This window comes from Aplosporella prunicola (assembly GCF_010093885.1).
Source record: "Aplosporella prunicola CBS 121167 unplaced genomic scaffold K452scaffold_36, whole genome shotgun sequence".
Classification (NCBI taxonomy): Eukaryota; Fungi; Ascomycota; class Dothideomycetes; order Botryosphaeriales; family Aplosporellaceae; genus Aplosporella; species Aplosporella prunicola.
Genome location: NW_022983564.1, coordinates 37,542 through 52,839, shown reverse-complemented (window position 1 = coordinate 52,839; position 15,298 = coordinate 37,542). Strand labels below are relative to the sequence as shown.

At 54.2% G+C, this 15,298-nt stretch overlaps 5 protein-coding genes across 5 annotated transcripts; 4 read left to right on the top strand and 1 right to left on the bottom strand.

Annotated features, from left to right (window-relative positions):
• Nucleotides 1-3,992: 3,992 nt before the first annotated feature.
• On the top strand, nt 3,993-5,000 carry K452DRAFT_312757 (uncharacterized protein; the record flags this gene model as incomplete). The annotated part of the gene is made up of 1 exon (XM_033543581.1): nt 3,993-5,000. One exon carries the CDS (start codon nt 3,993-3,995, stop codon nt 4,998-5,000), a length of 1,008 nt encoding a protein of 335 aa, XP_033392665.1.
• A 1,843-nt stretch (nt 5,001-6,843) lies between these two features.
• Nucleotides 6,844-8,702, bottom strand: K452DRAFT_341852 (uncharacterized protein). The gene has a single exon (XM_033545385.1). It carries the CDS (start codon nt 8,254-8,256, stop codon nt 7,018-7,020), a length of 1,239 nt encoding a protein of 412 aa, XP_033392664.1. The 5' UTR covers nt 8,257-8,702; the 3' UTR covers nt 6,844-7,017.
• A 241-nt stretch (nt 8,703-8,943) lies between these two features.
• On the top strand, nt 8,944-9,258 carry K452DRAFT_312755 (uncharacterized protein; the record flags this gene model as incomplete). Its single annotated transcript, XM_033543580.1, has 1 exon — nt 8,944-9,258. One exon carries the CDS (start codon nt 8,944-8,946, stop codon nt 9,256-9,258), a length of 315 nt encoding a protein of 104 aa, XP_033392663.1.
• A 1,487-nt stretch (nt 9,259-10,745) lies between these two features.
• K452DRAFT_362201 (uncharacterized protein) lies at nt 10,746-12,267 on the top strand. The gene is made up of 2 exons (XM_033546485.1): nt 10,746-11,165; nt 11,223-12,267. Exons 1-2 carry the CDS (start codon nt 10,913-10,915, stop codon nt 12,011-12,013), a joined length of 1,044 nt encoding a protein of 347 aa, XP_033392662.1. The 5' UTR covers nt 10,746-10,912; the 3' UTR covers nt 12,014-12,267.
• Nucleotides 12,268-13,457: 1,190 nt separating this feature from the next.
• Nucleotides 13,458-15,000, top strand: K452DRAFT_115740 (uncharacterized protein). The gene has a single exon (XM_033535084.1). The coding sequence runs from the start codon at nt 13,574-13,576 to the stop codon at nt 14,939-14,941; it is 1,368 nt and encodes a 455-aa protein (XP_033392661.1). The 5' UTR covers nt 13,458-13,573; the 3' UTR covers nt 14,942-15,000.
• Nucleotides 15,001-15,298: the final 298 nt, after the last annotated feature.

The following is a 15,298-nucleotide window of genomic DNA, read 5'->3' as shown; positions in this document are numbered from 1 at the left end:
CTCCCCAGTTCTCACCGCGTGTTATCCTCAATGAACTTGGTCCAACGTCTTGTGCTATTTGTGAGCGTTATGTCACGAAGGACCAGTGCCGGGCTTGCTCTCAATCGAGCCGATTGCGAAAGGTCAGCCGTCACTGAGGTGTTCGCAGACAAGGACGCGGCACGCGTGTCGAGCGGGAGTGGCGCCATGGGAAGCGGCATCAATGGACAAGAAGCAAGCGGGTGCGCCGAGACGCTCATAATAGGAGCAGGGCCGATGGGAATGGGAAGGTAGGAGCGGTGGTTCCTGTTCAAAGAGAAGAAGGTAAGTCAAGGTCATTTCCAGTCTGTCAAAGTTGCAAACTAACCGGCCTAGACGGGTAAATACCTCTCCGCGCGTCTCATTCTAGCTCCCTTGTGTTACTTCGTCTTCTTCTATCCTTTTCCGTCCCTCCACATAGCAAGAACTCGAGGATTTGAGCGACGGAGCGCGTCCGCTAGTCTCACCATTCAACCATGCTGACCGTCAGTGATCGCTAATGCGGTAGCATTGCCTCCCACTACTTTATCCTCAGTAAGCTCATCTACCTCAGCGTCTCTCCGCCCAGTGACACATTAGAACGGGGCAGAGTGGTCGAGCTTCGCATGCTGTGCGCTGTATACTGGGTGCTCGTGGACAGCTGGCCCTACAGAGCAATTTCTGTCTCAATGCTCTGCCAGCCTCATTGCCACCGCTCGGCGGTAGGTCCTTCGAAAAGCGTGCGATGCAATCATGTGTTCTGTTCGCGTGCCCTGAGGAGTTTCTGGGTCGCGCCCCTGTCGCTCGCGGCCGTGGAGGGCCTTGTCCGGGGTCTGGGCTGCTTTGCGCTTGCTGTTCTAGCTGAAATGAGCCTGTACGTGTCGTACGTGTAGGTAGGTACACTTGGTTGGTGAGTTTGGTTTCTTGGTCGAAGGAGGAGGAGGTGCTGGGTGTGAGGAGCTGGAGACGAGATAGTCGCTCGGTGTGAGAAGAATCGTTTGCCTGGGCTCGCGCGTGTCTTGAAGCTAGGGTATCAAAGCAAGGTATTGGGGAGAAGGATGCAGTGATAACTTGGGCTTTGCGTGCCTGTTTGGTGTCTAGCGCATCGAGGAGAGAGCAGAAGGAAGGTAGGCTTGTTGGTGCGGCAGTGGGTGCTGTTTGCTTTACCGGTCAGTTCAAAATTACTCAAGGAGGAAAGAGTGGGAGACTTTGGAATCCTTACATTCTGTTGCATCGTAGACGTATTGCTGAAGCTTCACAGTGTGTGGTGTAGGCCGTTCCAGAGCGCCGTCGGATTCGAACTTCAAGGAGACCTGTTGAACCTGTGGTGTGATGAGTGCGGAGGGCTACCAGTGCTGGTCTCAATGATGTGGTACGACAATTGCACGTCGACTGGGAGAAGGAGATAGCTGTTGAGTGCAATGGGTAGACAGGTTCGCGTGCGGCTGGGGCCGGGAGGTCTCGCTGGTCGCTGGCGGAGGTTGCTTGTGGGGGCTTGTTCCAATAGTAAATCGATTGAGATGGTGGCAGGGTGGACCCAAAGGCTTGAAGCGTGCTGCAGAGCTTTGCAGTAGCCGAAAGACTGTAATCGTTGCGCGCGGTGCTGCGGGGGATGGGCTGACGTCGAGGTGTGTTGAAGTGTTTGCCGTCAGAAGCTGGCGCATCTGGCACATTGTCGCCGGGGGTTAGCCAATTGCCTATTCAATCATGGCGCTTCTTGGGCACATACATGCCTTTCCGTGCACCTCCATCGCTGTCGGGAAAGAAGATGAGGGGACAACACGTAGGGAAGAAGGCTGCTGGACTTGATCTGAGAGAAGCCCCTGGTTCTGCTGTTGCACCGCGCAATGTATACACGTCTTCCTTCTCAGTCTGGGGAATGGGGTGCCGTCTGTGGTGCATAAGCTGGTTGTTTGATGCAACCGGGGCAGCCGACTTGGAGCCAGAGGCCTCGGGATGTTTGGGGTGGCAGCCGGCTGCGAGCCTGCGACGCACCTACAACTACCCACCCCGCAGCTCGCAGAGACCAATTCAACATTGTCGCTACTTTCATAGCTACCAAACTTCCCTTCGCTTTGCATTTTCGATCTCCTAAAGCTTTGGGAAACTTTTCTCACTCACTCCAGCCTCCTGCATCCCAGCTCCGACACTGCATTGCTTTCGGCTCCTCAGCACTCCCATGCCAACGCCAAACATGAAACATTTCCGAACGTATAGCACGATAGCGACAGAGCAGAGCGGGTACGTAATAGTTGACAGTCAGTCGCCAACTGGCATGATTCCAGCTCACAAGAAACCCGAAACAGCCCCTGCGCCCACGCAGTGCCAACGGCGATGCCCTTCGATCTTACAAATTCGTCCATATTATTCGCATCCAGCAGGCGCTTGATCGCATCACCTACTCAAGATACCTGATCCCTCCCCATTCCAACTTAACGTCGCTCCGCTCGAAATAAAATAGTCATCCTGCTGGTGTCGACCGTGAAACTACGAAGCATCGCTTCTGAACAAACAAATCTCGAGAGGCTAGGCGCTTTCATGTCCGGTGATTTCCTTCCTGTCGACTATGCGCTGGCTAGATACCAGTCTCAAAGCTGAGGAGCTGGAAACAAATGGCTCAAAGACGTCGAATTGCTGGCTTTTTTGAGACAAAGATCCTGTGTTTTAAAGGACAATGGCACTGTGTTCCTGTTCCCCGGCCTTGGTCTTTGTTCATGCGACTTACTACCTTCTTGTTCTTTCTATGGAAAGAACTCTTGTTTAGACAAACACGCCTTCAACCATTTGAATGTTCCAGCCAGTGCCACAGGCAATCTTGCGCCTTGATTCGTGACTTCAAGAAGGCAGTAGTTTGTCGCTATTTGTTTGCTTAGCTGTCAAACCTGCTTGGCTTACTTGCACCTTTGCCCAAATATAAGAGCTTTGCATCCCGCTGCTCCTGAGCCCCTCTTTCTCATACGTTCGTTGGTGTTTGGAAATTAGGGTCCCCAGCTCTGATTGGGCCCGTTGTCATTTTGTTTGAATCGAGCCGCTAAGTATCTCTCTTCCCCATTCTGCCGACCGATTAATTGTGGGATTAGTTCCATGATGCTACGGCCTCGATGGTGGGCAGCTGTCGAGGTCTGCGGTATATCCGCAGTTTGTTTAAGCTGCGGTGCGTCTCTTTATGAGATACACTGGTGCAGAGCTATAACTTCCTTTGTGATCTTGAAATTGCTCTCGGTCATGAAGCGTGGCCGATTCATCGGCCCCTGCCTATGAAGTTGTGTCCATTAATGCGATTGCCGGATTTTTCTGGTCTACCCCTCAGTGGTAGCACCGGTTCCGGCTTTTGCTACATGCATCTACAGACTTGTTAACCTTGTGAATACTTAGATACTTAATTCCGATCAAAAGCATCTCCTAATTTAAATCTTCGTGAATGACATATCTGTAGTATGCTAAGAAATGGGAGGGTTTAACAGTTTTCGGTGAGCATAGGTCATGGTGTGCGAATAGTTTTTACCTTCGTCCTAAAAGCACCTGAAAGATGTGTGAAAGTCGATTCAAATTGCAAGTTTGAGCGCCACACTACGGCAGGGGAAGTGTGTGTGTGGTGGGGCAGCTACCTACCGACGCGACTGTCCTTTTTGCCCTAGCCACCTCCTCCTTCACCCTTTTCTTCCTCACCCATACCCACACCTCACTAGCCACAAGTCAAGATTTCGATTCGGCCAGGGGAAACCTTCTTGACCTTGCCAACGGGTTATTCCGTTGCCCATACGGCGATCTTTTCTTCCTCTCAACCTTGCTTCCTTGCCGTCACGTCAACATTGACAACGCTCTTCGGCAAAGCAACGCGACACTGGAACTCTGGACACGAGACCACCGATTTCGAGGTAACGTACATGTCCCTTAACACTTAGCCGTGGTTCACAGTCGTTTCAAACTCAACGCCATTATAAAGCTGTCACTGATCCCACTGACTACAACCTTGCAGCGTCAGACCTTACAGAATGCCTCCACCCTCCAACAAGGTGCCGGCACCATCTGGCAGCCCCGAGGTACTCGATGACTTTCAAAAGACCCTCGCTGCAGCGGAGGCTCTCATTATGTTGAAGAATCAGCCCGTCATCTTCAACAAAGCTGCCAAAACTGGAAACACCAACAAGCAATCACCAGGTAAAGATCAAGACAAGCAGACAGTTGGTGAAGACCCAGAAGTCCTTGAAGCTGCAGCTATCCTCATGAACATGGCGACTGCCGATAGTGTGCATCTCGAGAACAACTCCGGTGAAATGGATTCGGCGACCGACTCTGAGGTTGACAAGCTTCCGAAGGCCAAGCCCTCGCTCATTGTCCAGCCTCCGACGGCTAAGCGTTCGCTCATTGTCCGGCTTCCTGTCCTCCACAAGTGCGAGAGGTTCGTTAGAGGTCGTTACATCACTCTCGATGATGGTACTCAATTTGACCAAGAGTCCCGTCTTCCCATTCGTGGCTGGGACCCTCGCCGAGGCAGAGTGTTCACTTGGACACGCGAACCGCCTGCTGACTGGAACAGTCCCAAAGACGTTGAGGCGCTGAACAAGTGGTACAACCAGCTCTACAGGCGCGCCTACTTCCACAAGGTGCGCCCGGACAACCAGGGGTTAGGGTGGTCTGAAGACGAAAAGCAATGGATCCGCGAAGCGCTCGAAGCCAACCCTCAAGTCGACCGCAAGGAGTTGCACAGGAGCTTCAACAAGCACTTCAACGGCCGCAAGGTGACAGACAACGTCAATACGGGGAATAGAAAGGATAACATCCAGACCACCACGAGGACCCGTATCTGTACCTTTCGCACTTACATTCAGTTCTCCAACGCCATTGGCAACCATAGCCTCAATTCACATGCCGAAAGCGATCCTGAGAGCGATGAGATCCAAGACTTAAGTGCTGCTGAAACAGATGACGAGGGTGACGACCAGAGCTACGAACCTGAAACTCCCTCTGCGAAGCGCCCTCGCCTCCTTGACTCCCGCTAAATGGCTATCTCGATGCCTCCAGCTTACGACCGCGACGCATGGAAATCATAGTATCGACATTACACGGTCGACAGCTAATATGTTACGAAAAAGCTTACTGAAGTACATTTTTATCTTGTTAGTGCTTCAGTGGTTTGTGTTGGAAGTCAGGGACATAAAGATACGCGAAAATTGAAACGGATGGACAGCCCCTCGGATCTCTTGGGAGTTTTCAGGGCTATCGACATCTACCATGGCGCCATTTTGTGTGGCACGCAACGTTTCGGAACTCCTTTTCGATGGACTGAAAACAACTTGCTACCTTCTGTTTTCTCGAGAGGATTTGGAGATGGCCCCTATGCCCTTGGGCAGCTTACCCGATTGAATTTCATTGTCTCGCTTCGATACTGGTGCATAGATAGTCCTAAATGAAAATGAATGTGCCAGCTAATGACTTGAGAGCTGTTGTGCTGACTTGACATCTCGGTTGCCCACTGCCTGCAACATGACTTTCAAACAACACGCACGCCGCCCTACTTAACCCACCTCCCAGTCTTGCACGCGACACCATAATGGTTTCCCGCAGCCTACTTGTCCACGCCAATGAGCCGGTATCAAGCTCCGCTCACGGTACTTTAACTATCATCCACTCATCTCCCATTTAAGCCTAGCGCGCATGCGGTCCTCGACATTGGTTTCGCTTCATACCCATTGGACCTTCTCCCGCTTCCGCACCGTCGCGTCTCCGCGAGTACGGAGGCAAACAATGGCCAAGCAATGTCCCTCCCAATGCAGCTATGTCGGAACTCGCTGACTTTTGTTTTCCTTTCAGGGTTCAGGGGGCTCAAGGCCGCCCAATCCACCCTTAGAGGAAGACTCGATGTTCTCACCCACTGCAGACAAAGTAATACCTCCGAAGGGCTTGCAACGTCTCAAGCTACGTCGATTCCACCGCCTGGAATACCTCTTATGGCATACGATACCTGCATTTCCTCGACACAGCTCCTGCCGTGGGCCTTGGGTTCAGGACTTGACGCGACCAACACCACCGTAGCCGCCACCAGTACGGTCGCATGGGCAGGAAGCTGCTTTGACGACATGTCTCCTTCGGTTTAACGTCGATCTCACGCATACGCTTTCAGAAGCGCACTAGTAGTGCGTCACTGTTCGAACCCTCCCAGCTTCCTTCGCTTCGACACACCTTCTCGGGATCACATCTCGCTCAGACAAGCCATTCGACCGGCTGTGCATCTCGCAATAGCACTGCAGGCCTCGGGAAGCTCTTTGTGCAATCAAAGGGCCCTGTGAAGCCGGCTGAACTTGTTACATCTTCTCTGGAGGCATCATCCCGTCCAGCCCCATCGCAGCTGCAAGGTGCCTCCCTACCCAGCCAGACACCCACGGTCGCAAGGAACTCGAAGTCAGCGGTGATAGAATGGTATTAAGTCTTGCAACGTCCTAGTCTTGCATCCTTTGCTTGCTAACGCCGTGCCCTGATGTCCTAGATGCGCTTAACTTGCCGCCAGTGCCGTCACTGCCATGCAACTACCTTGTTTCTGAACAATGCCCGGACAACGTCTTCCCACCGTCCTCGGGACGAACGAATCCCTCGCCACAGACGCAAGCATGCTGATCTTGCGGGCCAGATCAGAGCACGGAGTTGAACAGCGTTTCTCCAAGCCACTGCCTCCCCATATCTCGGCTGGAAGCCGGAAAGAAGGCCGATCAGGGCTGAAGCAGGATCGGAACCAGCTAAGCAAAGAAGCAGGTAGACCGTAACAGTGCAGAAGGCTTGCCATGCGACAAGCTCAGTAGGCAATGACAACTGAACCTGTTCACGGGGCGTGCATCCTATCCAGTCCTCCTTCCCTTTGAGTGAAACGCCTGTGACCTGTCCCTGTCTGCATTGCAAAATACATCGATCCACCCAGATCTAGCCCGCGCATTATCGAGTACATCGGCCCTCTCCCAGTCAACTCAGGCGAAAGCTTCTCTCCAGCGTCCTTCCAGACCATGTCGCTCCCTCAAGCCCATCGCGCTATTCGTAGTCCATGAAAGAGGGCCAGATAACGCTCGTGTCCGGCTCGTCACGGTCCTCATCCTCGTAGTCCATGTACGGCTCTTCTATGCCCTCATCCTCAGGCTTGTCCATGGCTTCATCCTCATCCTCGTATCCCATGTCCGGCTCCTCCATGCCATCATCCTCGTAGTCCAAGAACGAGGGCCAGATACCGCTATCCTTCGGCTCGTCCCGGTCCTCATGCTCTTCCTCATCCCGGTCGACAGGCGTGCGGAGGTGGTCGTATTTGGCCAGAAGTGCGCGCACTCTCTGCTCGAATCGGAACCTGTCCCTGGCCGCACGCCAACGCTCCATTGCGGCTCGCCTTTTCTGCGCGGGTGCGAAGACGGCTTCAACTTGCACACACCTCCTTTGGCGCCTCCTGCTCTGCTCAACGAGAATGTCGTAGAGGCTACTATCCTCGTCGATTGGTATGGGGTCTTCGCACCACTCGGTGCCTTCGTCAACGGTGCAAGTCCAGCCCCTTCCAACACTTTTTGAGCTGCTCAAAGAGCCTTCTATCTCATACTCTTCCGCGCTGTCCGAAAAGCCTAGAGACTCAGGGTCCATGGCATCTGCTTCGGCTCTGAGAGCTAAGCCCAACTCAATAGCAGCGAGGCGATCGGCTAATACATTTCCTCGCACGCCAGCATGGCCGGGAACCCATTGCAACCGAAGAGATACGCCCATATCTGCGAGCATATGAGAACCCCAGATGGTGCGCTGTAACTGGATTACGGTTCGGTCAGTTGCCATGAAGGGTTCATTAAGCTGGCTTTTTCTGAAGTTTTCGAGCCAAGATCGACAGTCATTATAAATCACGACTTTTCGAATGGCGTGGGGAGTGCCTTCAGAGGCAATGGCGCGCTCAACTGAACCCTTTAGACCAACGTTGATGGCTACGGCTTCTGCTTCGGTAGAGTTCTCCATCTTCACCGATGCGTAACTGTCCGATGAATAACTCCCGCTATTGCTACCGCTTCCGTAGTACTCAAAGATGGCAGATCCTGCCCCACCAGTACACTGCTGGTCAAAGGGCGCGGAAGCTTTCCGTCTTTTGGGTTTGTAAGACCCATCAGCCCACACGACAAGGGTGCCGGGCTCATGCCCATGTCGCTCTTGGTTGCGTGCGGACCTAAGTGCCTTTTGACGGCCTTCCGTCGAAACATCGCCTATAAACTTTCTGTACAAGATATATGTGGGCTTTTGTTGGGGCATGTTTGTAAGACTTGGTTGTGATTGTGGACTCTACGGAGACAGCTAATCAGCTATTTATGTGGTTTACTCTGCTTGTTTGCAAACAATGTACAATGTCGAGCATTGTAAGATTGCAGAGGACGTACAAGGGGGCAGAAAAGGAGACTGTTTCAAAGCCTTTTGCTGGCCGAAACAGATGAGATTGCGATGCAAGAGAAGCGTGGGCGTGGTGACGGCGATAGATCCTCAGCGAGCTGCTCAGGTGAAAGCGCACGGATGGTTGGTACGTGCGCTGGGGGAGCAAAGGGCGCTCACAGGCTAGCGGGGGGGCATCTCCGTCCCCCTCCCCCCCCAACTAACACAACAGACAGACAGCGCAACCCGACCACCACCACGGCAACACCAGACAACCAGTGCAGCGTCCGCACAGATTCCATTACATTTCCGTCTCTTCCTGCTTGGATGCGACTTCAACAGAGCACTGTCTGTATCAAAAGCTGACGGCCTCAAGCAACTGACGCCTTCTCCAGCGCCGCTAGAAGCTCAACCTCAGGCGACAGCTGGGCTTGCAACTTGCGAGCTTGCCAAGGCCACAGATCTCTTGTGTCTTCATGACTGACAGCATGGCAAGCTTCATCCGGATGAAAGGAAGACGTGGTCGTCCTGGTTCGCCTCCGGAAACCTTGTTACGACTTTTAATTCATCTAAATGACCAAGTTTGACGAACATTCCGGCTCTGGGTGGTCGTTGCCGACCTCCCTGAGCCAATCCGAAGGCCTCACTGCTGCTATCGAGTTCAACGATGCGCACGCAGGTGCCTTCACTGCCGTTAGAGTCAACAGCTTATGGAAGCTCTCGCTGCCATCAAAGCCAACTACAAGCGGGTGCCACCGCTGTCGCCAATGTCAACCACAAACAGGCGCTGTCGCTGCCGTCGAAGTTGACCAGTACGCAGCTTCTCAAGGCGGTCCGTTTGCTGACCCATTACCGAGAAGCACACCGGCAAGCTCTATCACAAGGTGAGCATGCGCATTAAACTCATCCATCTGTCTGCTTTCTTTGAATGCCGGGTCCGTCCACTGACAATCGCACTTACCTTCAGGATCCTTGCATCTCACTGACGTGCCGCGGCTCTCTTCCCGTCATGCCTGGTCTACCCTGATGAGCTTTGACAAGCCTACTTCCTGGTAAGTAGCAAGCTCATCCCTTCGGCGGGCAGCGCTCTCACAGCTGAAAAGCTGAACTCTCGCGTACGGTCAGGGTTGCTTTCCGCAAGAGCTTAGTAGCACCCTCAACCCAGTCAACAAGAAGCCGCAATACGTTGATGTTGACGCTATGTAGCTCTTGCAATGGTTACGGCAAGCCCAGTGACTTTTCGCATCAAGGGAAGCGAATTTCGAATGACGTGGTTCGTTCGAAGTGCGCCAATATCGGATCCGGAAAGAACCTCGAGCTGACACATTGAACAAGCCGCGCTCAGCATTCTGCAATGCTCCAGAGGACTGTCCTTAGAAAGGAATAAACGAAGAACGGACCTTCCTTGACGCCTCTTTCAAACATCGACAATTTGGAGTTGTTCTTGCCCCCGGAACCTCATGCGCATACTGGGCAACTCCAGTAGATGAAAGACGAAGAAGGAAATGGCAAAGAAAAGAAAGAGAATCGAGCTTCAGCAAAGCCTCTTCCGGTTTCCATTGATAGGTAGAGAGGTCACCACGGATCGCCATAAACAACACCCTTGTCTCATTGTCTTCCGACTTCACAGCTCTTGAGACCTTGTCCATTGGGTATCCGAAACGCGAGGAGGTAGTCCCAGAGCTTTCTCATCTTTGACGGCGGTTCAATTTCAAGAGGACAAAAGTATGATGCCATTTTTCGCATCAACGAATGATTGCCGGAGTTATCGGCGTGGTAATTTCTCTCCTATCACAAGCCGAGATGCGACAGAAAGAAGTTTTGAGTGAGCACTGGCGTCTGGGACGAATCAGAAGAGAGAGATGGAAACTTCTGGGCGGGTCTTTCGACAAACAACCACCGCTGTGGACCAAGCCGGCATCCAGAACGGGACTGAGGAAAGAGAGCTTGTCACGCGGTCGCGACGTCGCGACTGATGACACGGGAGGACGAGGTACGTCGATAACGAACCAGCCGTTGTGGTCGCAGTTGACATTCAGAATAGGAGGAAGAAAGAGAAATTTCGCCGCAGTGCCAGAAAAAGTCGGAAGAAAGAGATACCGTGGCAGCATCCTGGAACACTTGCGGATGTCAACATGGTCGCATGTCGCCCCACGAACGATCTTGCTTTATGACGGGCGACAACGTCCGTCAAAGGCTTTGTTAGATGCGAGACTGGCAAACAAATTCATGCGCAAACATGACCTGCATAGGTCGGCGGACGTGCAAAGCGAACCCAAGAGCGAGTCAAGAGAAAAGGTAGGTCAAGCAGCGGAGGCGCAAGCACGGACGGCAGACGGAGCGCAGTCTCTCACTTCACCCGCTGCGTATTCACCCCTAACACGCCCCCGGTCACCTGACCCACACCATAAAGCCATCGCTCTCTTGTCTCCCCATCCAAAATCCTCACAGCTCCTTCTGACGATTGTGCGCAGACTCTCGATCGCTCGCCACAACACATACATCTTTCTTTTCATCCCTCCACGCGCCGCGATCACCCACCATGCCCGCGCAACCCAGCGCCATCACCGGCCCTCCTGCTGGAGGCGTTGGCCAGCCTGGAGCTGGCTCCAACGACGACTACCCCGAGGACCGCCCTGACCTTCCCATGTCAAACCAGATCTTCCAGGGCACCCACGAGCCCACGCTCCCGGGCACCAGGTGTATCTGCGGACAGCCGAAGGGCGGCGTCCGCCAGCCTGCTGATTGGCCCGGTGAGTGGGTCGGACCGCATCCGCGCTTCAACAGCGTCGGTGGTAAGTCAAGCCTCCATCGCTTGCCTATGATGATCTTGCTAATACGTCCTTCTCTAGGCTACGTCGTGAGCCACCCGAAGGCCAACAATCGCTACGCCTACGAAAACCAGTCGGCTAGAACTCGCACTGACTTCGACGATCGCATCCAAGCTGCTATGCCCATCCCGATTCCGTACAAGGTCGTGTACAACGCGGGCCCCAACCAATCCGGCCGTATGGCGGTCCCGGTCAACATCACGCCGGCTGAGCTGGCTGCCAGCACTCACCGCCCGTTGAGCCGGGAGGTCACCGTCCCGAAGTGCGCTCACTTCCCGCTCACGGGAAAGTCCTGGATGACGTTCAGCTTCTCGGCCGTCGGCCGTTACATGAAGCTTGAGGATGGCAGGACGATAGATCAAGCCGAACGCCTTATGCTGATCGAAGACAGCCTGGTCAACAGTGAAGAGCGTCGGATGACCATTCATACCCCCCCTTCAGACTGGACCAACCAGGCCCAGATTACGGTTTTGAACAAGTGGCGGACCCAATTCCGCATCCGCAAGCGTCTCGAGAGCATCCGTCCGGATCGTCCGCACTGGTCCCCGGACGAGAAGACGTTCCTGGTCAATGAGATGGCGAAGATGCTGGATACGGTTCCGGCTCAAATGATCGACAGTACCAGGTTCAACATTGGACAGCTCGTCGACCTTGTCAACCGCAACTTCCACACTTTGCGCAATTCCCACGGCGTTGAGTGTTTTATCAACCGCCACGGCTTGAAGAAGACTGCTCGCGACATGGCGAGGGCTAAGAGGGCCAGGGAGGCTGCTCGCTTGAGTGGCACCAACTCTTCCACCTGGGAGCTCTGAGCTGTTGACCTTCTCGTCTCCGCTATGGCTTTTCTGGAGTTCTGAGCTATCCACCGGCTGTCTCCGCTACAACTCTTTCTAGGAGCTCTGAGCTATCGACCTTCTCCGCCGCGAATCTTTCTGGGAGCTCTAAGCGATCGATCTTCTTGTCTCCATGACGCTCTTCATTGCAACGGACTTCGATCTCGTTGTTTCTCTGGCTTTCATCGCAAATCTTCTTCTCCGACCACAGTGTCCGCGACCGAAGACTTTTCCGACATCCTGGCGCAGCGCGCCCGGCCAAGTGCTTGGCTCTTTTCTCCACTGATCGGATCTTTCGTCCAAGCTGCTTGGTTTTCTTCACTGTTTGGATATTCTCTCCAAGCTGCTTGCTGTTCTTCTTGATTCCTGGCTCTTCTCTTCAAGTTCTCTGGATTTCTTCTTCTTGTTGCTTAACACTTTCTTCTTGCTGCTTGGCTTTTCTCTTCCAGCTGCCCGACTTTTGTCCTCAAGCTGTTTGCCACGACAGCTTACGTGGAAGCAAAGCCATTCCCGACAACCACGCGCAGCGCGCCCGGGCTTTTGCTTTGCTCTTTGCTCCACGAGCTTGCTGACGATGCATTTGCTTTTTCCTGCACAGCAGCCACCATGTACCTAATAGCTTTCTTGCTCATGCCTGCTATGGCTAATGAACCTTGCTTTGTTGTTCCGATGCGCGATCGTGGTGATGCGTCGACGTTGGGTTTGGAACGGGCCCATGCGCCCCTGGCCGTTGCCGCTTGCATGGGGGTGGTGCGGGGCCCGCTACCTGAGTTTAACATGACTTCTCCTGCTTCTTCCATCACAGAATCCGTCGTCCTTCGCCTCTATTCCTTGCTCTGTTGTGTTTATCGGGCAGAAATGGGCCTAGTATTCAGGGATCTATTACTCCTTGCGGCATACCCGTGCAACTGCACAGCATTCTGGCATAGCATCAGTGCAGAATGATCTGCAGACATGAATCACGCAGCATGTCTCGAGACTAAGTCTACTTTGTAATAAAGAAGCGATTAAATCCGAGCAATAAGATAGATCAAGCTGATGCCGCGAAGAATTTCATAGTTCTGATGATTCCTGACCCTGCCCGATGTTTATTTTCCCTATCGTGCGCCCGCACCTAAAGAACCATCGGAAAAGATTATGATGCAGCATCAGAGATGGCATTGCATACTGGTTTTGCAATCGCGAAGGTTTCCTTGCCTATAGCCTGGAATCCTGACGCTATCTACGTGAGCTGACGATATACCGCAGCATGGCGTTTTCCACATCGGCTTTGCTTAGGATTCATCAAGGAAATGCACGAAGGCGGTTCAGCCAGTCAGGTGTTTTATTCGAGAGAGTGAGAGGAGAACGAACTGGCTGGGCGGCCTATGTGAAAGTAAGACGTTTCCCAAGTCACAGTTTCTCTACAAAGGCTCACCTCTCTTCAAGGATCCGGGGCCGTGCGAAGACTGTTTGTCCGTGTGTATAAAGGCAGCGGATAACTCCATAGCACTACCTTATCGTAAGTGAGACAAGCAGTAGAGACTTCATTGTTGGCCCATGCCTGTTTGGGTAAGGGTTTCAGTAAGTAACAAACACGTGCAAGCGCGCCTTAAGTGCGTTCGCTCGGCCACGCCTTTTCCTTCCGACCACCTCCCACTTCTGCTCCTCCCCTCCAACAGAATCACAGCAGCCATGGAACGCAAAAAGGTAGACCGCTATCCGGAGAGATCAGTCGGGCTGAAGTCAATCGCCACCGGCTACCTCGAACACTACGCCGCCTCGCACACGATCAGCGAGCTCGAAGCCATCCTGAAGAACGTCAACGCCAAGCTCCACGGCAACCGCAAGGCATGGCGCAAGGCCTGCATCAACCTATCCCACGCCGAGTACTCGTCTCGCAAGCGCCTCGAGTACGTCGATCGCATCTTCTCCATGGAGGTTGCGGCGAAGAAGGCAAAGGCAAAGAACAAGGCCGTGCGCAAGGTGACCCTCTCTTTGCCCCAGACTATCGTTCAGTTGCCTTCAATGACACAGACCGCCGTAGCTGCCAAGGCCGCCGTTGGCGCCAGAACCTCGCGGAGCGTCAGACCTCGCGCGACCGAGGCCGCCGTCACGGTGCTTGACCTCACCGGCAGCGATCCCGCTTCTCCCAGCGCCTCATTCGAGCAGCAGCGACTTCCAGATCCGTCTTCTTCAGACTCCTCGCTGTCATCGGTCCCGAGCAGTCCGTCTTCATCTGAGGATGAGAGCCCCTCTGACCCTGACACTCCTCCTCCTCCACCACCTCCACCGCCGCCGCAGCCCACCGTCAACGTCACTGTCACTGTCCAGCCGCCTACTCCTCCCCCTCAAGCGCCCGTTATCCGATTCACTGCTCAAGCTCCCGCCCTACACCCAGCGCAGCTGCAATCGCCCTACGTCACCTTCTCGGTTCACGCGCCCACTCTACCTCCAGCACAGCTGCAACCGCGTCCCGCCGCCTTCCCGATCTTAGCGTCCGCCCTACACCCAGCGAAATCACAACCGCCCACCACCACCTTCCCAACCCAAGCACCCACCTTCCCCCCCGCACAACCGCACCCCCAACCATCCACGACCCCCTCCCAAAAAGCGGCCAACGCCTACCTCGCCCCCGAGCGCCAATGGCTCGTCAACTACTACACGCAGCGCGGCGGCGGCCCCCACGTCGACATGAAGCAACTCGCGCAGCAGTTCAACGCGCGCTTCGCCGGCACCACCATCGTCGACGGCGGCAAGGTCTTCGCTGCCCGCCCCACCAGGACCTGGGTCTCCCTCAACGCCGAGTGCGCCAATTCGCGCGCGATTAGGGAGGCCCGCGGCTTGCCGCCGAGGGAGCATGGCGGGTGGGGTAAGGAGAAGTCGGCCGCGGATAAGGCGCCTGCGAAGCGGCCCCGTGAGGAGTGATGCGCATCGTTGGGAGCGCGTCGTGGTGGTGCGTATTAGGAGGTCTTCGTGGTGGTGGATGCTATAGACGCGTAATGTCGGTGTCTAGTGTAGATATACATCAATGAACGCTTCTCATACATCCATATGAAATATCCTACACGTCACGGAGTAAACGAAGCCTGCACCACACAGCCCCCGTCCTACACACACGCCCTCTACCCCTACAAACACACGAAGCGCCCCCGCCTTCGCTATCTCTTCGCCCACGCATCCAGCCACACACCCACGTGTCCGCTCACTCCTCCCTACACCCGTGTATACGATCCACCCTCCAGACACGCCGCTGCTAACGCTCTTTAGGGCCATTGGAAACAG